This window comes from Malaya genurostris, chromosome 2, assembly GCF_030247185.1.
Source record: "Malaya genurostris strain Urasoe2022 chromosome 2, Malgen_1.1, whole genome shotgun sequence".
Lineage (NCBI taxonomy): Eukaryota > Metazoa > Arthropoda > Insecta > Diptera > Culicidae > Malaya > Malaya genurostris.
The window spans coordinates 314,063,350-314,085,567 of NC_080571.1; the positions used below are offsets into that span (position 1 = coordinate 314,063,350).

At 38.3% G+C, this 22,218-nt stretch overlaps 2 protein-coding genes across 4 annotated transcripts in view; one reads left to right on the plus strand and one right to left on the minus strand.

Moving 5' to 3' along the window:
• Positions 1-13,874, plus strand: part of LOC131431160 (sodium- and chloride-dependent GABA transporter ine) — a 66,784-nt gene extending 52,910 nt beyond the window's left edge. For all 3 annotated transcript variants that reach the window (XM_058596710.1, XM_058596712.1, XM_058596711.1), the window contains 6 exons: positions 11,561-11,783; positions 11,852-12,119; positions 12,183-12,524; positions 12,580-12,921; positions 12,984-13,160; positions 13,230-13,874. In XM_058596710.1, the coding sequence (XP_058452693.1) occupies positions 11,561-11,783; positions 11,852-12,119; positions 12,183-12,524; positions 12,580-12,921; positions 12,984-13,160; positions 13,230-13,487 (1,610 nt within the window). In that variant the 3' untranslated portion in view covers positions 13,488-13,874. The remainder of the gene's footprint in view (positions 1-11,560; positions 11,784-11,851; positions 12,120-12,182; positions 12,525-12,579; positions 12,922-12,983; positions 13,161-13,229) is intronic.
• A 5,893-nt stretch (positions 13,875-19,767) lies between these two features.
• Positions 19,768-22,196, minus strand: LOC131431161 (uncharacterized). The gene is made up of 4 exons (XM_058596713.1): positions 21,989-22,196; positions 21,418-21,930; positions 20,925-21,362; positions 19,768-20,865 (listed from the first exon to the last, which is right to left on the minus strand). Exons 1-4 carry the CDS (start codon positions 22,085-22,087, stop codon positions 20,737-20,739), a joined length of 1,179 nt encoding a protein of 392 aa, XP_058452696.1. The 5' UTR covers positions 22,088-22,196; the 3' UTR covers positions 19,768-20,736.
• Positions 22,197-22,218: the final 22 nt, after the last annotated feature.

The window sequence follows — 22,218 nt, forward strand, 5'->3', positions numbered from 1 at the left end:
CTTAGGTAACTCGTCATTAATTATGAAATCTACTCGGAAATATTATTTGAACCAAACGATTAACTTCTATAAATTATAAAATAAGCTGTTATTTTCAGACATTTTGTTGATAATTTCATAAACTGTTTCGAGTTTGTTTGTATCATTACATAATTTTTATTCTAATTTAGCTATTGGTTGAACTCATGGACGCAGCTGGGATCAGAACTAAGTCTTAAAAGGGGCCTTTATTAAATTGAAACTCCAATTTTCTTTATGAAATGATAAATAAGTTTCATGTATGAAAGGTCACGACAAGCAAGAATGTCTCGAACTGGGATATTGGATAGTCTACCTTGGGTACGCAAAGAATTTATTAGTTGAGATCTGACATCACGATACTCCACGCATGTCCAAACGATATGATCAATATCCCGATAACCTTCTCCGCAAGCACAATGATTAGTCTCGAAAAGCCCAATTCGAAGGAGATGTGCATCTAACGTGTAGTGATTGGACATGAGTCTGGACATCACACGAATGAAATCCCTACTCACATCCAGTCCCCTGAACCATGCCTTTGTCGATATTTTCGGAATAATTGAGTGCATCCACCGACCCAGATCATCTCTATCCCAAGATGCTTGCCAGCTGGCAAGTGTTCTTTGGCGAGACGAGCTATAGAATTCGTTGAAAGCAATCGGTCGCTCATAAATTTCACCCTCAATAGCACCACGTTTGGCTAAAATATCGGCTCTTTCATTGCCAGGAATGGAGCAATGAGCCGGGACCCAGACTATAGTGATTAGATAATTATTGTTCAATATGTCGTTCAGGCACTGTTTTATTTTGCCCAGGAAAAACGGTTCATTTTTGCCAGCAGCGTTTGAGCGAATGGCTTCAATTGCACTCAGACTATCTGTGAAGAGGAAATAATGGTTTGGAGATAATGTGACGATTACACTCAAACTATAATGAACTGCTGCTAGCTCTGCTATATAAACAGATGCAGGTTCTTGAAGCCTAAATGAGGCCGAAACATTATTGTTGAACATACCAAACCCTGTCGCTTCTTCAATTCGCGATCCGTCCGTATTAAAACATTTTCTCAGAGTCAATATGCCTGAACTTACTTGAAAATATTTTTGGGATTTCCGTCGAGCGTAGATGATCCGGGATTCCACGCACTTCACGCTGCATGGATGTATCGAAAAATAAAGTTGAGTCAGGGGCACTTAGGATGCTGACACGGATAGGAATATATCTTGAAGGTTTGATTTCCTGTGACATATGGTTAAAATATACTGTCATAAATTTTGTTTGAGATCGAAGCTCGACTAGTCGTTCGAAATTATTAATTACCATGGGATTCAGCACCTCACATCTTATTAGCAGGCGTGATGAAAGCTCCCAAAATCGATCTTTTAATGGAAGAACTCCCGCCAGAACTTCAAGACTCATTGTATGTGTCGAATGCATGCAGCCTAAGGCAATTCGCAAACAACGGTACTGAATTCGCTCAAGTTTGATAATATGAGAGTTTGCAGCGGAACGAAAACAAACGCATCCATATTCCATCACTGAAAGTATCGTTGTTTGATACAATTTTATTAGATCTTGCGGATGAGCACCCCACCAAGATCCTGTTATTGTTCGAAGAAAATTTACTCTTTGTTGGCATTTCGTAATCAGATACCTAATGTGTCCTCCCCACGTGCATTTGGAATCAAACCACACCCCGAGGTATTTAAAAGTTAAAACCTGTTGGATCATTCTTTCCATCATATGGAGCTGAAGCTGCGCGGGATCATGCTTTCTTGAAAAGACGACTAACTCTGTTTTCTCCGCAGAGAATTCGATACCAAGATGAACAGCCCAAACGGACAAGTTATCTAAGGTATCTTGCAATGGTTTATGCAGATCAATAGCTTTGGGCCCAGTAACTGAAACCACGCCATCATCTGCCAATTGTCTTAGTGTACATGGGGTTACTAGACAGCTGTCAATGTCATTCACGTAAAAATTATAGAGGAGCGGACTGATGCATGAGCCTTGCGGGAGACCCATGTAGCTAATTCTGAATGTTGCCAAATCGCCATGTGAAAAATACATGCACTTCTCTGACAAAAGGTTGTGCAAATAATTATTTATAACCGCTGGAAGTCCATGTTGGTGGAGCTTGTCTGAAAGAACATCAATGGAAACTGAATCAAATGCTCCTTTAATGTCTAAAAATACAGATGCCATTTGTTGCTTTTGAGCGAAGGCAATTTGGATGTCAGACGAAAGTAATGCAAGGCAATCATTCGTCCCTTTATTTTTACGGAAGCCAAACTGAGTATCTGACAACAAACCGTTCGTCTCGACCCAAGTGTCGAGACGTCGTAGAATAATTTTTTCGAACAATTTTCTGATGCAGGACAACATCGCAATGGGTCTATATGAGTTGTGATTGGAAGCTGGTTTCCCCGGCTTTTGAATGGCGATAACTTTCACTTGTCTCCAGTCAGGTGGAACAATATTTTGCTCAAGAAACTTGTTGAACAATTCCAACAAACGTCTTTTTGCGAGGTCGGGCAGATTCTTCACCAAGTTGAATTTAATTCTGTCCAACCCAGGGGCGTTATTGTTACAAGACAAGAGTGCTATAGAAAATTCCATCATTGAAAATGGGTTATTAATAAAACCATTATTTGGAGGAGATTCCCGTATAATGCTCTGCGTAGGAACAGAATCTGGGCAAACTTTCCTAGCAAAGTCAAATATCCATCGGTTCGAGTATTCATCACTCTCATTGCCCACGTTACGATTCCTCATTCGTCTGGCCGTATTCCAAAGAGTGCTCATTGAGGTTTCTCTTGACAAACCTTCGACAAAATGTCTCCAATAGCTACATTTTTTGGCTCGAAGTATGCTCTTGTACTTGGTTTCTAAAACCATAAGTTTTTCAAAATTCTGAGGAGTTCCTCCTCCCCGTTTTAGAAACGTCTTGCAAGCATTTTGTTTTGCGAGTTTAGCCTCTGAGCACTCTTTGTCCCACCAGGGGTTGGGAGGCCTTCTGTTAGTCGTTGGCCCAGGAAAGCGTTTAGTTTGGGATTGTTCTGCGGCCTCCAGAATCGAACAAACGAGGAAGTCATATTCTTCAAGTGGAGGGAGCTCTTCCATTGAATTCAAAATACTAGAGATTCTACTTTGGTATTTAATCCAGTCGATATTTTTTGTCAAATCATATGGAATACTAGCTGAATTAGCAATACATTTGTTACAGCTAATTGAGATGATGATCGGTAAATGATCGCTACCGTGTAAATCAGGCAATATTTTCCAGGTGCAATCTAGTCGAATTGATGTTGAGCAAAGAGATAGATCTAATGCACTTGGGCGTGCAGGAGGTCTTGGGATCCGTGTCATGCTACCCATATTTAATACCGTCATGCTAAAATTGTCACAAATGTTTTGTATTAAAGATGATCTGCTATCATTGTAAACGGAACCCCACATCATTCCGTGCGAATTTAAATCCCCCAGAATCAATCGTGGAGCAGGAAGGGCTTCAACCATTTCATTAAGCTGTCGCTGTCCAACTTGTGCTTTTGGAGGAATATAAACCGAAGCTATGCAAATATCTTTGCCTTTAATGTTTATTTGGCAAGCAATAACTTCTATACTAGAAGTTGAAGGGATGTTTAATCTATAAAAGGAATAGCATTTCTTAATTCCCAAAAGCACTCCACCATACGGAGAGTCTCTATCGAGACGTATAATGTTAAAATCATTAAAATTTAAAGCTATGTTTGAAGTAAGCCATGTTTCGCATAAAGCAAATACATCACATTTTTGGCTATGCAATAAAATTTTAAATGAATCAAGTTTTGGCATGATGCTTCGACAATTCCACTGCAGGACAGTGATTGTATCATTTGCGGCGGGTGATAAATTATCCATCAAAAGATACAAAACCTGAGACAATTGGCCATTGAGCTGATAACTGCTTCAAAAAATTTCTAGCTATTGGAAGGAATGCCATTATGAGGGTCTTTAAGGGTTCAGATATATTGAATGCTGAGAAAATCCATTCAACAATTTCCGAAAACTTCAGTAATCCTGTTGGTGGCTGTGAAATGGAGCCCACAGGATTATTACCTTTTTCTGTGCTAGATCCTGGATTGGTTTGTGAATTTGACAAACCAGGAGGCACAGTCTTTGGTTTTGACTTTTTTTGTTTAACACGGGGATCTTTTTTTGAAGATGAAACTTTAGGTGTCTTTTTTGGTAATTTGGAAGAAGACTTCTTTCTCTTAACTGACCCTTGGGTAGTGATAAACGAATTACCTTCACTATTTTCGTCAGAGTCAGAGTCCTCTGTTTCCTCTAGATTTGAAAACCCGTTTTCGGTTTCCAAAGGGGGGACATCAATGACCGTTTTAAGCATTTCTGCATATGTGCGCTTAGACCGTGCTTTTAAAGAAAGCTTAATTTTGTCTTTGTGCACTTTAAATGCAGTGCATACTGAAATATCATCATGAGGACTTTCCCCACAATAAATACATTTTTCAATTTCCTTGTTGCAATCATTATCTTTATGAGGTCCTTCACACTTAATACATTTTGGTTTATTGCTACAGTAAGTAGCTGTGTGTCCGAATTTTTTGCAGTTCGTACAATTCATTACATTTGGAACAAAAAGCCGAACAGGGAGGCGAATTTTATCGACATAGACATGGGACGGCAACGCAGATCCGGCAAATGTCACTCGAAACGAGTCTGATGGGCGATAAACTTTTTTTCCCTCTTCATAAACTACTGAGTACAGTTGTTTGCACTCCAGTATTTTCACACCCTCAAGCATAGAGTTCTTGAAACGACCAACACCATGCTTGAGTAAATCATCTACCGAAAGACTCGCTTCGGTAACAACACCGTCAATTTCGACATCTTTGGAGGGTATGTAAACTTTATACTCTTTATTGAAATGTTCCGAAGAGACAATATCATTCGCGTGTTTCAAATTATTTACCACAACACGAATTTTATCGTTATTTACTTTTATGATCTCTTTGATTGAAGAGAATCGTGATGTCAAACCTTTAGAAATTTGGTAAATGTTTAATGGCTTTGATATACGTCTAAAAAAGACTATCCAAGGCCCAGAAGAGCTCTCCTGATATTTTTTCGTTCGTGGGGGTATAGGATTCATGCTAGGATTTACGTCCATGGATTCATCCATCACATTAAAATTTTTAATCAAACTTTAAAGTAAAAAATGAAACCAACACTACACAGTACTCAATCAAAAGGAAAAGAAAAAACTTCTACCTTGAAATTGTTGTCTATCTCCGTTGCACTGCCGTGTAGATCCTCGTTGCTCTAGATGTTCTTGTTGGATGCTGATTGTTGGATGTGATGCTACTGCTACCTGACATCCAGCACCACTCGATTTCCGATTTACTTTTGTCTTCGCCAGCTGCAACCAGCGCAGGTCACCGGTGTATACCTGCGTGTTGTATGGCAGTGGAAAGACCGAGTTGTCTTGTCTCCTTCTTCCTTGTGCTCCGCACCGATATGCTTCTGCACCGAAGTGCCTTCGCACCGGTGTGCCTTTGCACTCTCCTGCTTCTGTGTGCCTTTGCACTCTTCTGCTCAGCACTTGTGGCTGTATATTGTGGCCTGGGTAGAGCTTGGGAAACGCCCTTTGTTGTTTCCTTCACCAGCTTGGCCCAGCACTAGGGCTCTCTTATGCAGCACGATTTTACGTTTTAACGGCTGCTGCCAACAGGTCTCTACCTGTAGTTCAACCGTTGTCGTATTTAACGCGTGTAAACTAACCAGCGTTATTAAACTGTACGCTTCTATACACAACCTTCTCGGTTGAACGGCTATTACTGAATGTGATCAACTGGCTGCTGGTATATTTATTTATTTATAATATTCAGCCGAAGAAACTTTGCACTCAAGGAAAATGCACACTACATCGTTTAACATCAAAGATATTTAACAATCCGGTCTTTGTTAAGAGGTGGGTAGTATCTAACACTTTTGAAAAATCGTTTATTTTATTGTAAAACATTCCAAAAATCTAACACATGGATCAATAAGTCCCGAGACTAACAATGGAAACAACATATTTTGGAAAAAAAATTTTTTATTCATCAACATAATCACCTTACAATTTGGGTTATACAATGGTTCCAACGTTTTTTTTCGATAAACTGCTTTCTGAATCATCGACTCGTTGCTGTCACTTCGTTTTTGTCACTTCACTCACATTTTCCGGTGTAACGGCTTCCACAGGTCTACCCGAGCGTTCCGCGTCATTTGTGTCGGTACGACCACGTTTAAACTCGGCGAACCACCGACAAATCGTTGCTTTTGATGGACAAGAGTCCGGATAACATTTTTCAATCCATTGTTTCGCTTGCACGGTGTTTTTACCCATTAAAAAACAATGTTTTATCAAAACACGAAACTTGGTTTTTTCCATTTTTTAAACAAACTACAAAACGACTTTACTCCAACCTCGATAATTCAGCTGTTTCTGGTCGGATCGACTTAAAATTTTGACCCGTTTCAAGCAAAGGTACTCTAGAAAGACGTGGTTACTGGTTTACTACGAGCGCCATCTCTGCTTTAGTCTCGGGACTTATTGATCCATGTGTTATCTATCGGAACAAAGTTATGGGTTTTTTTTTTCTTATATCATATTGTGAAGAGGCAAGAATTCGGCTCACAGGTCCAAGAGTTTTGCTTCGATTGACTTGAAAATTTGTCAAAACATCTTGAAATGTTTTATTATAACAAAATACTAGGAAAAACTCTATCCGTCCCCGTAAAAAAATAAATTGTTTCTTTCGATTCTATATACAGTAAACTTTAAACGCATTTTCTCGAAAACACGTTTCAAAAGTCCGTGTCCATCGTTATTTAAAAACTATCTCACCAATTATTTTCAAATTTTGCACACATTTTCTACATATGAAATACGCAAACCCGCAACGTTTTTTAGTTACAAAATGGTGGATTTTTTTCGTAGAAAACCGCAGTTCTGGTATAAAACAACCACTAAGAATACAAAATGTTGAAAATGAACCAAATAAAAACCAAGGGGTCTAGAAAATTATCTACTACAACTATGTTGTTTTGATTTTATAACTTCTCATAACTCAGCGCTGAGATACAGTGGACACTATGGTGGAACCAAAAATTGATTTCAGTTCCATCAAACTTTTCGTGTTCCTTTTGGTTCTGGTTTAACGAATCTACTGCAATTTACGTCAACATGTATCGACCACATGGAGAATAAATTACAAGTGGATGTTATATACACTGACCTGAAAGCAGCCTTCGATCGTATCGACCATGTAGTTCTTCTTCGTAAATTCAGTGTGCTCGGAGCCACATACAAGCAAACTACTTGGCTACGGTCTTACCTTTCCCACAGAATCATGCATGTAAAACTGGGTTTTTGCGAATCATCCGTATTTACCAATGTACCGCAGGGTAGTAATCTGGGTCCCCTGCTTTTCATACTCTTTTTTATTGATGTACGGCTGGAGATCAACCTATGAACTCTAAAAACTAGTGCCTGTGAATTTTTCGTAGTAAATTTAACGAGAAAGAGAACTTTAGAAGACCGCAAAACAATGGCTAATTCACTGATGCTAGTGGTGATAGTTTGGTTTTGCTTTCTTTTATTATGCTATAACGGTTGATTTAAGTTATTTGATGTCTTCACAAAAGATTCTCAGCTTATTATGAAGATTTTTTTCCAAAACTCACTGTTAAGACACAAAAAAGTCTAAATCCAATAACTTTGCCGAAGATACAAACTCTCTATCTCTTATAGTTTAGAAGATATAGACGATACTATTTTATACAATTTACATGCTTTTTTGTGTCTTTACAGTAAGCAGAGTAACTATCGTGCTGATATCAAACAACTCAGATCAACCATTGTAGTATAATAAAAGAAAGCTAAATCATATTACCACCACTAGCAGTAGTGATGCTAGATATATTAAAGAACGAGCCATTGTTCGGGCGTTGTTCTGGCTTTCTTTTAATAACATTTTCTACAAATGTCGGATTATTTTGCGGTATTCTTTCTCGTTAAATTTCACACGAAATATACACATGCACTGGTTTTTAGAGTTCATAGGTTGATCTTCAGATGTTTTTTTTTTTTGTAAAAAGTGAATTTCATCATACTAAATCTCATACAAACCTTAAACCCCGGGCGCGAAAATATAGTTTTTCCGATCGAGCTAAAATTGTGTATGGTACATATGGTACGCAAAAGGAAAACGAGAAAAGAGCGAGAAAATAAACCTTTTCATCTTTTTCCATACAACCTAGGGTCACCCTGGTGGACACCGCAAATCATGATTTCTAAAACGCGTCTTCTTCACCGACATAATCTCAATATTTTTCTATGAAAAAAATACAAAAAAATATGCAAAACATTTTAATTTATTTGTAGAACGACAGCTCTAAAAACAATCACATAAATAGTCTTTTTTTCAGCCGTTAGAATACGAGACCATGTTTACTGTCGATCCCGTATCAAAATCCAGAGCCGATCGTTATGTCAGTATCATAAAAATGTGTATCTGACCACACATCCTGCTAGCGTTATAGTGTTTGGATTGGTAGTTTCCGAAGTCAACAAATTGACCCAGTGGTCATTCCAGAAGGCGATAGGGTAAACAGGGCAGTTTATATCGGAATTTTAAGTAGGTATGTTCTTCCGTGGATCAAAGAACGGTACGGCTCGAGGCTAAATATTGTATTTTAACAATATGAGGCTTCGTACCACACCTCGAACCACCTTCAGAAGTGGTCGAAGGAACATCTACCATTCTGTGCGGAGGATATGCGGCCGCCATCCAACCCCGATCCAAACCCGCTGGTTTACTCAGTATGGCACATCATAAGCTAAGGCACAGCTAAGGCTAGTTCAAAGCGTCACCCGAGTGTAGTAGGCTTCAGAAAAACATTGACCCCCGTAAAAATGGATCCAGGCTACTTTACTAGGACCTGTCGTGTCCAGAATCTCGATCGATGATAAACATAGTTTAAGACTCTGAAAAACATGCCCACATTATTTGAAATTTATTTAAAAAATCGATTTTTGGAGAATGTTATTAAAATTGATATTGCTCAATGGTGCAAACATTATCTCGCATACGGTAAAACAATTCTTTGTTCTACATGCCCATCAATTTTTTGCTTTGCACAGATTTTACCTTTTTTATATATATAAAAAATAGGTATAGAATTCGCTCAAACTTTAGAAATTTTTTCCGAGGCCCGAAGGGCCGAATGACATATACCAATCGATTCAGCTCGACGAACTGAACAAATGTTCGTGTGTGTGTCTGTATGTGTGTTGTCAACTAAGAGGTCGAGATCTCAGAGATGGCTGAACCGATTTTGGTCAAACTAGTCGCAAATGAAAGGTCTCCCCGTCACCCAGAACGCTATTGAATGGTTTTGAGATCGGATGTTTACTTTTTGAGTTATACGAAGTTTTATGTCAAATTTTTTAGTTTTTTGACAGTATCTGTCAAACTTGACCTTGAAAACAGAATATGTTTCTATACTTAGATTCCACACGGTAATAGCTATCCAACAAGCCATAGATTGTTAAAATCCGTCCATTTTCAACGGAGATATCAACATTTTTGTATTTTTTTCCCCTATTGCAGCAGTAGGAGTTTTGAGTGCTGTATGACAAAGCAATGCTTGGGAGCAATGTGAAACACGATTTTTTATACTGTTACATACAATTGTTTCTAAGTACCAAAAAGACTGTGTACAGCATCCTTTTTCATGACAATTTGCCTCGGACCGATTTTAGCACGGTTCGTTTTTGGCAACATAATCGTTCGAGTATGGCATGTAAGCTAGGCGATGGCAGCATTTTCAAGTTCAAAGTAATTCCATAATTATTTTGATTTGAACTTTTTACAGTAATAAAAGCTGGAAGAACATAACTTCCATATACCATTCGACTCAGTTCGTCGAGATCAGCAAATGCGTGCGTGACACATAATTTCACTCAATTTTCTCGGAGATGACTAAACCGTTTTCTACAAACATAGATTCATATGAAAAGTAGTATACTCCCAAACAAGGTTCCTGAATTACATTTGGATCCGACTTCTGATTGCCGAACCACAACGATATGATGATATGAGAAACGAAATTTAAATAATGCAATTCATTTTTACCAAATTACCAAATAAATTTATTTCAGTTTGAGTGGTATTCGTTTTTGGATTTGGAATGTACCCCCAAATTTTAATTCGCACTACAATTTCTCAAAGATGTCACACTCCTCAGGTGAATTTAACTGATTTCTGCTACACCGAGTTTAGAATTCCGGTTCCAGTATCGAATCGTTTCTCAAAGCTCAATTATTTTCTCAAAAAGGCCAAATCGAACTTCAAAAACAAAAATTCAATTTAAAGGACTTAAGGTCCCATACAAAATTGGTGAATTTTATCCGATTCTGGAATTACGGATGATGAGTTTCTAAAATTCATACCGATATAGAAAATGTAAATTGTTTGGCGTATTATTTATGGCCATACGAATCATTTTGGGTTATGCTAGTTCCTGAATACCGGCTCTGGAAGTACCATAAATAATAACGAAAAACTCTAAAGTGGAACTAACTTCGACATCTCATGGAATGTTCAATCGATTGTCGCACGTTAAGATTGAAATTCGATACGATTTGCAGTTTCGACATTATAGGGTAATGAGTGATTAAAATTTCAATTTACGTTTAAAACGACGATAATTAAAATAATGTCATGAGAACTACAAACCTTAGAATATCCATGCAAAAAACACATGCGGATTGATAAAAAAGGTATCATCTCACTGCTAGGTGGATTAATAGTGTTTTTAAGAATCAATTAACTGGATGGTAAAATTAAAACTATGAAAGTCAGGTTACCCTTCGCATATTGTTGGTTAGAAAAACAATGAATAACTCAAAAAGACTACGATCGATTGTAACTTCCGCCATTGTAATCGTAAATAAATTCACAACCCGGTGATCACTAGAAAGCGTGTTTACGACTTGTAACAACAGTCAACACGTGCCTTTTCGAGATAAAACCCATTCATTAAATTAGTTCTCTGGCTATCTGCAAACAATTACTTAACCGTCGGGCCCTTTTCCCTTTGTTAGATTTTAATATTTCTAGCTTGGAAAAGTTTATTTTTTCATATCCGCCGCTCTGACATCTCATTGATTTATGTCGTTGTTTTGAATGGCATTAAATCAGATGCCGCTTTCGGTGTCGCTCAACGCAATTTGGATATGCTAATTGGCTGGTACGAATTCGTATCGTGTTGTATTGTGTTCGAGCAACTGTGTTGGCTAGTGTTCAACCAACTGGCAGTAATTTCATCGCTTGCATGGGTGCACCAGGCGACGAACCGGTGCATCGTGAGAAAACTGGATTTCATTTAAAACCGGCGTTTAATTTACTCAATTTCTAATAAAACGTACCATATAAAAAATATCCCGTAAAAATCATGTAAACAAAACATTTTTTTTCTTCTCTAGGAACTGGCCTAGCCAGTGTGGTTGTTTCTTTTCTCATGTCGACGTACTACAGCGTAATCATCGCGTACGCTATCTATTACTTCTTTACATCCTTCCGGCCGGATCTGCCATGGACGGACTGTTCGCACCGGTGGAACACACCTGACTGTTGGATTCCAGAGCGAATGAAGTATAACATCAGCCGGCCGGAATTATCCCGAACACCAACGGAGGAGTTCTTTGAGTGAGTGACGCCTGGGTGTATACAATTTCATATCCAAAAAAAAACCATCATACTCATTTTATTTTCAGAAACAAAGTTCTTCAAATCAGTCATGGCATTGAATATCCGGGCGGCATGCGATGGGAACTAGTGGCATGTCTGATCTGTGCCTGGATTCTAGTCTACTTTGCCATATGGAAATCGATCAAATCATCGGCGAAAGTTCGTTATTTGACAGCGACTTTACCATTTGTGTTAATAATAGTATTCCTGGGTAGAGCTTTGACACTGGAAGGAGCTGATAAAGGATTGCAATATTTTTTCCGACCGAACTGGGAAGAGTTGAAAAGGGCGAATGTATGAACACGTGTGTGTAGAACTGTTGGTTTCTCTATTAATGCAATCTCAACTCTCGAGCAGGTGTGGATTAACGCAGCAGCGCAGAATTTCAACTCGATTGGTATCGCGTTTGGCTCGATGATTTCCTTTGCCAGTTACAATAAATACAATAATAATATATTACACGACACGCTGGCCGTGTCGTTTGTAAACGGAATCACTAGCCTATTGGTAGGAATATTCGCATTCGCAACGATAGGAAACATCGCGATGGAACAGAACACAACCGTTGAGGACGTAATAAGCGGTGGTCCTGGATTGATTTTTGTGGTATATCCACAAGCCTTGGCCAAGATGCCCGCGGCTCAATTGTGGGCGGTTCTGTTCTTTTTCATGCTACTTTGTTTAGGACTCAACAGTCAGGTGAGAAAGATGTTTTATTTGGCAGTACATGCAATTATTTTATATGCCCCCTTAGTTTGCCATAGTGGAAGTAGTGGTGACATCAATTCAAGATGGATTTCCTCGATGGATAAAACGAAAGTTGGTTTACCACGAGCTACTAGTGTTAATTGTGTGCGCTGTATCTTTTTTCGCTGGTTTGCCAAATCTGATACAGGGTGGAATCTACTTCTTCCAATTAATCGATCATTACGCTGCATCGATATCGATCATGTTTCTAGCATTTTTCGAAACTATCGCCATTGCTTGGTTCTACGGCATCAATCGATTATCGAAGAACGTGAAGCAAATGACCGGAAAGTATCCTTCATTTTACTTGCGATTCTGTTTATTGATAGCAGTACCATCCCTATTAATCGTAAGTATTTAATGTAACACAGAGATTAATTTTTCAAACTAAAATTTCTTCAATTCTTTCAGTCACTGTGGATCTTCAGTTTGATTAACTATGAAGCTCCTACTTACCACAACGGTAAGTACATCTACCCTGGTTGGGCTCACGGGTTAGGATGGGCCATCACTGCAGCCTCACTGATTTGCATTCCAGCGTTTGCAATATATCAAATAGCACGAGCTGAAGGAGATACTTTGGGACAGGTAATAACCTAAAGGCTGTTTCTGTTGCTCACAAATTTCAAATTACATACTATAATTTTCTCTATTCAGAAAATTATGAACACCCTGAAACCTAATCTGTATGAGTGCAAGATCTGTGGTGAGCACCACTGCGATCACGATTTTCCGGACGACAGTTACGGTCAAGAGATGGCGTTAGTTGACTCCACGTCCGGGGCTCCACTGATTCTCCAAACACCGCTTTCGGTCAATGGAACCTACATGCAGACCAGAGAGCATACGGAAAATCACAACTCCAATCAAGAAGCAACTGATGACGGCCACCAGCAAGAATCAGAAAGACGATAGACAATTCGTGACGATTCTAGGGAAAAATAACGTTATATTAACTGATAAAATCTCCACATCTAGCCAAATGGTTTGAAGTTCTTCAATACTTGCGCCAAGCATCGTAGTCGAACAAATACAAATATAAAAGACATCAAGATAGCTTTATCACGTTACCAAGAACCAAGCATATATTCTTCTAGGCTGTACTGTATATGTATATTATTTTAGATGAATTCGTTGTGATGAAAAGTAGGATCAACATTTACAAATTTTTATGATGTGAATTGTTCACTGCGCGAAATCGAACCAATAAAAATTTCACTTCATAAAAGTAAAAGAAGAAAAACTTTCAAAAAAGGATGAAGATGTATATTTTTGGCTAATATTAAATTTTCCGCTGAAAAAGGTGTTTCATTTTGAACAGAGAATTAAATTTTTTTTAGATTTGCAAGTTCAATTAATATTCTTGACCATGTGAGGCTGTTCGTCTTGTTTGGGTTGGGGTTTCAAAATGATATTATCGTAGTGGAATACGCGCGTAACCTGCCGTAAGTCACAGAAAACTCTCGTAGGATGAGTGACTATATATCCGGCAGGTCCATTTAGTTCAAATACAGGTTTTTCAAAAAATTCATCTAAAACATGTATACAAGCCGTGGTTGAAAGGATTTTGGGTAATTTCTTTCAATTTAATAGTATAAGTTTAAAGACACATTGCTTCAGGGGCGGGTTGGGTCTAACACTTTTGAAAAATCGTTTATTTATTCTTTGTATTTTCGGTTCGACGACGAATGTGAACAGTTAGTGGCCGAGAAGAATTCAGCTTGGGCGAGTAAGTTACAAACCGGACGAGAGCAAACGAGGAGCGATACAGACAGGCGCGGAACAGACTAAACTCGGTATCCCGTAGAAAAAAGCGCCAACAGGAAGACCGAGATCGCGAAGCGATGGAACAGCTGTTCCGTGCTAATGACACAAGGAAGTTCTGCGATAAGGTGAACCGTTCGCGCAGAGGCCATGTGCCACAGGTCGATATGTGCAAGGACTCCAACGGGGATCTTCTCACGAACGACTGTGAGGTGATCGAGAGGTGGCGGCAGTATTTCGACGAACACCTCAATGGCGTTGTAGCGAAATACGAAAGTGGCGGCGCGGTAACGAACTTGGTAACGGTAACGTGCGGAGGACGATAGACTGCCGGTCCCAGACCTCCAAGAAGTGGAGCAGGTGGTAAACCGGTTGAAAAATAATAAGGCCGCTGGCGTTGACCAACTACCAAGCTACTAAAACACGGTGGTAATGCACTAGTGAAAGCACTGCACTGGGTCGTTACCAAGATCTGGGAGGACGAGATTTTACCGGAGGAATGGATGGAAGGAATCGTGTGTCCCATCTACAAAAAGGGCGATAAGCTGGATTGCTGCAATTACGGCGCGATAACTCTGCTGAACGCCGCCTAAAAGGTACTTTCCCAAATCTTATGCCGTCGACTTTCACCGATTGCAAACGAATTCGTGGGACAATATCAGGCAGGATTTATAGGAGAACGCGCCACGGACCAAGTGTTCGCCATCCGCCAGGTGTTGCGAAAGTGCCGCGAATACAATGTGCCCACACATCACTTATTCATCGATTTCAAATCAGCCTACAACACAATCGATCGAGATCAGCTATGGAAAATCATGCACGACTACGGATTCCCGGACAAACTGATACGATTGGTCAAGGCTACGATGGATCGAGTGATGTGCGTTGTTCGAGTATCGGGGATAAACTCGAGTCCCTTCGAAACTCGCAGAGGGCTACGGCAAGGTGATGGCTTTCGTGTCTGCTATTCAACATTGCTTTGGAGGGTGTGATAAGAAGAACGGGTGGCACGATTTTCAGAAAGTCCGTCCAGCTACTTGGTTTCGCTGATGATATTGATATTGTAGCACGCAACTTTGAGAAGATGGAAGATACGTACATCGGACTAAAAGCTGAGGCCAAGCGGATCGCACTAGACATCAATGTGTCAAAGACAAAGTACATGAAAGGCAGGGGCTCGAGAGAAGATAACGTCAGCCACCCATTACGAGTTCTGATTGGTGGTGATGAAATCGAAATGGTCGACGAGTTCGTGTACTTGGGCTCACTGGTGACTGCCGATAATGACACCAGCAGAGAAATTCAGAGTCGCATATTGTCAGGAAATCGTGCTTACTTTGGACTGCTTCGATCGAGCAAAATTCGCCGTCGTACGAAGTTAACTATCTACGAAACGCTGATTAGACCGGTTATCCTCTACGGGCCGGAAAGCCTATATCGCAGCAAATGTAACCGCAAACTCTGTCTACCACTACTATTTCTGCTCGAATAATAACGTTGATCGATTTCTACTTCATGTACAGTGAAGCTCACTTATACTGTCTACTGGTATATACATTTGTGCATCAACAATGATTTTTTGAAAATGTTAGACCCTACGGGTTCCCTAGAGTAATAAATTGTTTCCTTCGATTAGACAAAAAAAAATTGTCGTTTTCGTCGGAAGCAGGTTTTGAAAGTCCGTGGCCATCGTCATTCAAAAACTACTGTTCCAATTTTTTTTTAAATTTTGCACACACTTTCTACATGTAAAACACCAGACTCCAAAGTTTTCCTTTTCGTTGTTTGTCACTTTGGGGAGGTTTTACAGCTACGAAATGGCGGATTTTTTTGTGAAAAATTTTAGTTTTAACTTTAAACAACCACCAAAAATTCAAAAAATCAAACAGAAACGTTGGGGTCTAGAAAAACGTCTACTCTATCTATGCTGCTTAGATTTGTTGACTTCTGATTAGTCTGCGCTAAGATACAGTGGACACCGTAAATCATGATTTTTAAGAAGCATCTTCAAAAATATCTCTTCATCGACTCATTTCTCAATATTTTTCCACGAAAATAATACAAAATGTTGTTCGAATGATGTTCGTATTATGCAAAACTTTTTAGTTTATTTTTTTGAACAATAGCTCTGACCAAAATCGCAAAAATGATGTTTCTATTTTCATTATTTAGACCCTACCTCCTCCTAAAGCTCTAAGACGTCGAGAGATTTTTTCGCGTTTTGGGAACATAAAGAATTAGGAATGCTTCTTTATTTTTAGCATTTTATAAAAACTCTAAAAAGGAGTAAATTTGAACCACAGACTAACAGACAGGACACTCAAATTAGATTCGTCAATCATTTTAACGGTCATTTCGAATATTCCTTTATTTGGGACAGTACTCACCTGTGTCATGATGGCGCCACGTTACCCTATCAAAAATATCCTTTCTGTCATCTAGACTGTGTTTATTTTTTTCATTTACCAACAGAGTTGCCATTCATACAGAATTACTTGTAATGTATTGATTTGTCTACGTCCATGCGAATTTCATGCAGGATACAGATTTAATACATATTGCCAAAACTATATACATATTTGTGCTACTTCTCATCCTCCAACGCAGTACAAAATCGAACTCGTTTTGTTACAATATTTACTTGCTTCTGGTCTACCGCCACTTAATTTCGGATGAAAATTACCAACACAATAAAAAATAATCTAGATGAGCAACGTTGAGAAAAATAAATGGTTACCTTCCAACATCGCTGAAAAAGTTAAGTATATTATCAACGTAATCCAATAATTTATTGTGATGATTCATTTTCAAATATTATGATGAAATCAGGCATCCCTGCAAGCAGCTGATCGGTGTTGACAAACGAGGGGAAACCAACTAGTAAAAAAACTTTCACATACCACAAGGGGTGTACCGATAGTAAATAGTTCGCGCAGTACAATATAGGTGGAACTAGTGAATCACGAAAAATTATTTTGATAAGAATTTACTCATACTGTCATGTCTGTTAGTCTGTGTTTGAACTTCATTCTTTTAAACTTCATTTTCTTCATTTTAATGCCGTGCAGAATCCAAGTGTCGCGAATAAATTGGCGTATGGCGACTCAATCTTGAACGATTTTAAAACACTTTTGTTTGACTTCTTACTGGGTTGGATGTCCTTGTAGTATGTAACCGCGTTTTGTTCTATTCGATCTTCTCATGTGAGTTGGTACATCATTAGCTCGAATCAATACTGAATTTCTTGTCAGGCTTCGTATAGTATTTAAAAATACATTGTCCGCAAAAAAAAACTACTAAGTTGCAATTTATTAAATTGATTTCAACCACAGAGTATAGACATGCAAGTAGAGATTTCAATGTGTGTAAAGAATTTAACAGTTGTTTGGAAAAGTGATCTCCAAGCAGCGTTGAAATTATTCCAGATTTATCTAGAAAATGCCAGTTCTATCTCGCTTTCACCAGATTTTGTCCGATCTCACCAGATCTAACTTTTGTTCTCTAGACGATAGGTGGTGAGACTGTTTTTGCTAACTGAAAATGAAGCCCGGTCAAAATTTGAGCAGCCCAGCTGATATTTACCGGATTTTCACTTGCATGCTTTACACAGTTTTTTTTAGTTTATACAAGCTAGGGTGTCTGTTCTCTGTGCTTTTAGTGCAGCTATTTCACAAGTAGCAATTGTAACTTGTTTAAACTTGTGTGTTGCAAAATTGTTACAGAATGATTATATTTGTTAGATATGTTGGATAATTAATTAGAAATAAGCTTGTAACGAACGTGCAACAAATTGTTTCGGAATAGTCTTATCTAAACTTTGTTGTTTGTGGTCACGATTACTCGCGATTGGTAAAGTGGAATGGTGTGATATTTTTTTATCACAGAGGGAAGTAGTGTCATTGATGCAATGCGAAAATAAATCAGCTATTACAATTCTATTTCAGCATTTTTCCAAAATGAGTGCCGCGTACGCTACGCGCTTCGAAGCAGTTTTTTTTGGGCTCGCACCCGAATGGTCTCAAAATTACCCAAGTTGCCGCGGTGAAATACATGCAAAATTCGAAACAGTTTGTGAGTAATTGGGTGAATCGTTTTGAAGAGGTGAAAAATAACGATGACTTTCCAAATCGCGGCTCTTTCGGTGTATTGTCGGAAAAAGACCAAAAAGTGATTTGTGATCAGTTTTTGAAGAATTCGACATTAACTTTATGCGATGGTGCTTCAAAATTGACCAAAAAAGGTTTAAATATATCGTACGGAGCTGTTCGCAGACATTTGTCGCGAATAATTTGACATCTCAAAGTACTTTGCAAAAATCGATGTTGAGTGAAAAACATGTGCAAAAACATCTTGAACGGAATAAAGGAGCAAGATGGTGTCGTGACCTTGGATTGGCTCTGTCAGTCGCCCGATGCCAATCCAATTGAGAAAATTTGGGCTCAAATGAAGATGAAGCTTATGAAAACCCGACCACACAATTTGAAACAGCTTGTTACCCGAATTCACAAATTTGGAGGTCGTTTTCAGAATAATACGCGCAAAATCTTGCTCAAAGTATGCATCGAAGGTGTCAAGCCATTATTAACACTGTAGGGGATTGGACTTGCTATTAATGTATTTGCATGCAAGTTTTCGATCTAATAAAAGAATATTCAAAAGTATTTTCATGTTGAGTCTTTTCATTTTCTCACAACAGTGACCACGCTCTTATGTAACAACCTGTAAATGAAAAACATTTGATTTGACATATCGTGATTTAATTAATATCTATATTTAAATTCATATAGAATCTGGCGTCATAAGCATTTCTTATCATTTTGAAGTGAAACTCAAATTAATGTACCATGAATTCCATTTGAAATTCATAATTTTTAAACTTATTTTATGGTCTAAATGAAATTCATACAAAATTTGTTTGTTTTACATATAGTCATAGTTTATATGTTTTGCACGTGATGTCAACTTGTCATTTTTTATCAGTGTACAAATTTTCCTTGGCTACACGGAAAGACCCGCGATCGCAAAACAACTAAAATATTATTCGTTTTTACTGAATTTACACAATTCAGTGGTTACTAAAAATTTATACAATACCCTACGGTTACTAATTTTTTTTACTTATTGTTTTTATTTTTAGTTTTGCTAGCTATTACTGCACGAAATATTAGTAATACACCTCTAATATTTCAATAAATTAAATTAATTAAATTTGCACCAAATGTGATTTTGCATTTGGGACAGACATAAACATGTTTACGCATTTTGTTGAACAAACTCACAATTATTGCAATTTCGGGAAGTATATTAGGGATAGACTTGATCCATAAAGCTAAACTCAAACATGATGAAAATCGATGCACCTCTAGGGCTGATGTGTACAATGCGGGATTTGTCATCACAGGAAAATACTTTTTTGGCTTTTGTTACACCTTCCAATAATTTATTCAGTCACATTGATAGGGTTTCTATTGACTTCTATTACAGTTGTATCAAAGAGCACATTTCAATTTAGTATAGTTTTTTTTTCGAGAGGGCAGTTTTCCTTGAGCCTCTATAAATTATAAAATTTGGAATCTCCAGAAAGACTAGAAATAAATTTATCCCGAATTCGTATCTGAACGACACATGCTTCAACATGCACTGCTTCAAAATATTTTAAAATAATATCACTTATTAGGAAAAGTAAGAAACGATATCGCAAGCCTAACAAACGCATTGTTAGACTGCTTATTGGTTGAAGCGAGAGACTATCGATTATATATCATGGTTTACTTGCATCAGAAGATCGTGTTATACAATTATAAAATATTAGATTGATACATTTTATTACTCTATGAGAATATATGACTATTTATTAGTTCCTTTGAAGAAGCAGTTCTATATAATACATGGAATCTTTTAATCCTAAAATATAAACATCCTTACAGTTCTTGTGCAATAATAGTTTTGTTTGGGGGTTTGTTCCAGTTAGTTTTCGTATTTTTTTGTCGATCGATTTTTAGCCAGCGTGACCAAGATGGTATTAAATTATTTTTGATAAACTTCATTTAGAATGGCATACAGTAGAAGCTATTCAGAGAGTGGAAATTGTTTTTATTTTTCCATTTTATGTTTTTGAGAGAGCATCTCTTAAATATACTATAGGATGTGAAAGTCTCTCATAGAAATACATCCAAGGGAAAATATCTCGTAATCCGATTTCCTTTGAATAAAAAGCATATTTTTTATGCTCAGAAAATTTCCTATAGAATACGGGATTTGAAAAATATCAAGAGTGCGAAAGGAACTGCTACCTTAGATTGAACTATAGCATCTAGTCTGGCATGGAGTAGTAGTATATAGTTCTAATTACCAGAGGACCTAATCACTACAAATTCGTATTAGTTCGTATCAGATGTTATTAGAACAATCCTTCCAGCGGTGGTAATACTTCATACATTGCATATTTCCATGTCCATCGCCGAGCAAGAGCTTCAAATTTCGGTCGGTTGTTTTCGTACATTCGACCGATTTCTGGTTCCATGCATATCTGTTTGAAAATAGCATGATTAAAAAACTGTAAATAACTTCAGATGCGAAGAAACATACCTGAGTGAACGGGTCAGTTAATAAACTTTGCACTGAAAGCAGCAACTTTGATATGGTCAGAGCCAATGACCAATTGTGTTGAATGATGTCGATTCCCACATCTCCATGACGGGATACATTAGGATGTACAATTTTTGTTAGGAACCTTACCTGTGGCGGAAGCATCGGGTACGAGCAAGGAATCACAATATAGAGGAAAAACTTTCCACCCTCATAAGGACTACCAGCTGGACCGAGGATAGACGCTTGCCAGTGGAACAGTTGATTATCGAGAGCAACTGCATCGATTCCTTCAGTTGCATCTAAATCCAACGATCGAATATCGCTTCGTAGTCGATTTGCTCGTATGTGATTTACTCTTCCGCGCATAGGCGTTTTCAGTGCCATCTGTATTAAACATGTTCGGCAGAAACAGGAATTCATTAAAGCGCCATACATCTGGAAAAAAAATTGCTGTACTTCGGATTAGCTTATTAAAAAAATGGAAACTTACATGCAACCAATTTGGAATGGTTGAAATCTGTTGAAACAGTGGCCATCGTTCTTTGGTGTACTTTCTCCACATTTGCTGTGGAGTGTGCACCTCTAGTATTCGTTTCCATTGCTTACAAACCTCGCTCACGTTCCAGAGAGACAGATCGTCTAAATAGGAAAATATTGACAAGAGCACTTCCACCGGTAATGAACAAATCTTTTGCTGGGACTCGTCCGAATCACGTGGTTGCGAAAGCATATCTAAATACTGATTCAAATTCCTGGGAGCGGAAGGACGTGGTCTTTCTAGATCATAATCGGAATCGTCATCATCGGGACGGTCTTTCGCTTCCGATCCATTTTCAGGTGGTTCGTCATTGCCGGAATCTTCATCGTCGGAGAATTCCGTAACAAGCCCTTCGGCTTCTTCGTTCGAATGATTTGGAAAAATAAACGCGTGACAGGTGCCGCACAGCGGCTCACCGTAACTTGCTCCGTAATAGCCATTGCAGATCCAGCAGGAAGAAGAGTTCTTGGGAAAAAATACTCGAATATCAAGCAGAGAGGTCACGATTGGAAGGCCGACTTACCGAAAACTCGAAATTCTTGCAAAAATCTTCGTATTCTACATCATAATAAAGTTCTTCCTCGTACTTGGATGTAAATGATTTGCTACATCCCGCAGCCATTGGAAAATACTGTAAAAATAATCGAATTTTTTATGCACTATACTGCGGGTCAGCCAAAATGCATGTAAATAAACAAAGCGGTTCAAGATTTTTATCACTTTGACAGCATAGATTATGCTCACAATCACGCA

Bases quoted from the DNA above. Each gene is read 5' to 3' on its own strand.
- LOC131431161 (XM_058596713.1), bottom strand. From the start codon at position 22,087: ATGGCTGCGGGATGTAGCAAATCATTTACATCCAAGTACGAGGAAGAA. The intron at 21,931-21,988 runs GTAAGTCGGCCT...TTTTTTCCCAAG, and splicing joins GCAAGAATTTCGAGTTTTCG to AACTCTTCTTCCTGCTGGAT. The intron at 21,363-21,417 runs GTAAGTTTCCAT...TTTTTTTTCCAG, and splicing joins CCATTCCAAATTGGTTGCAT to ATGTATGGCGCTTTAATGAA.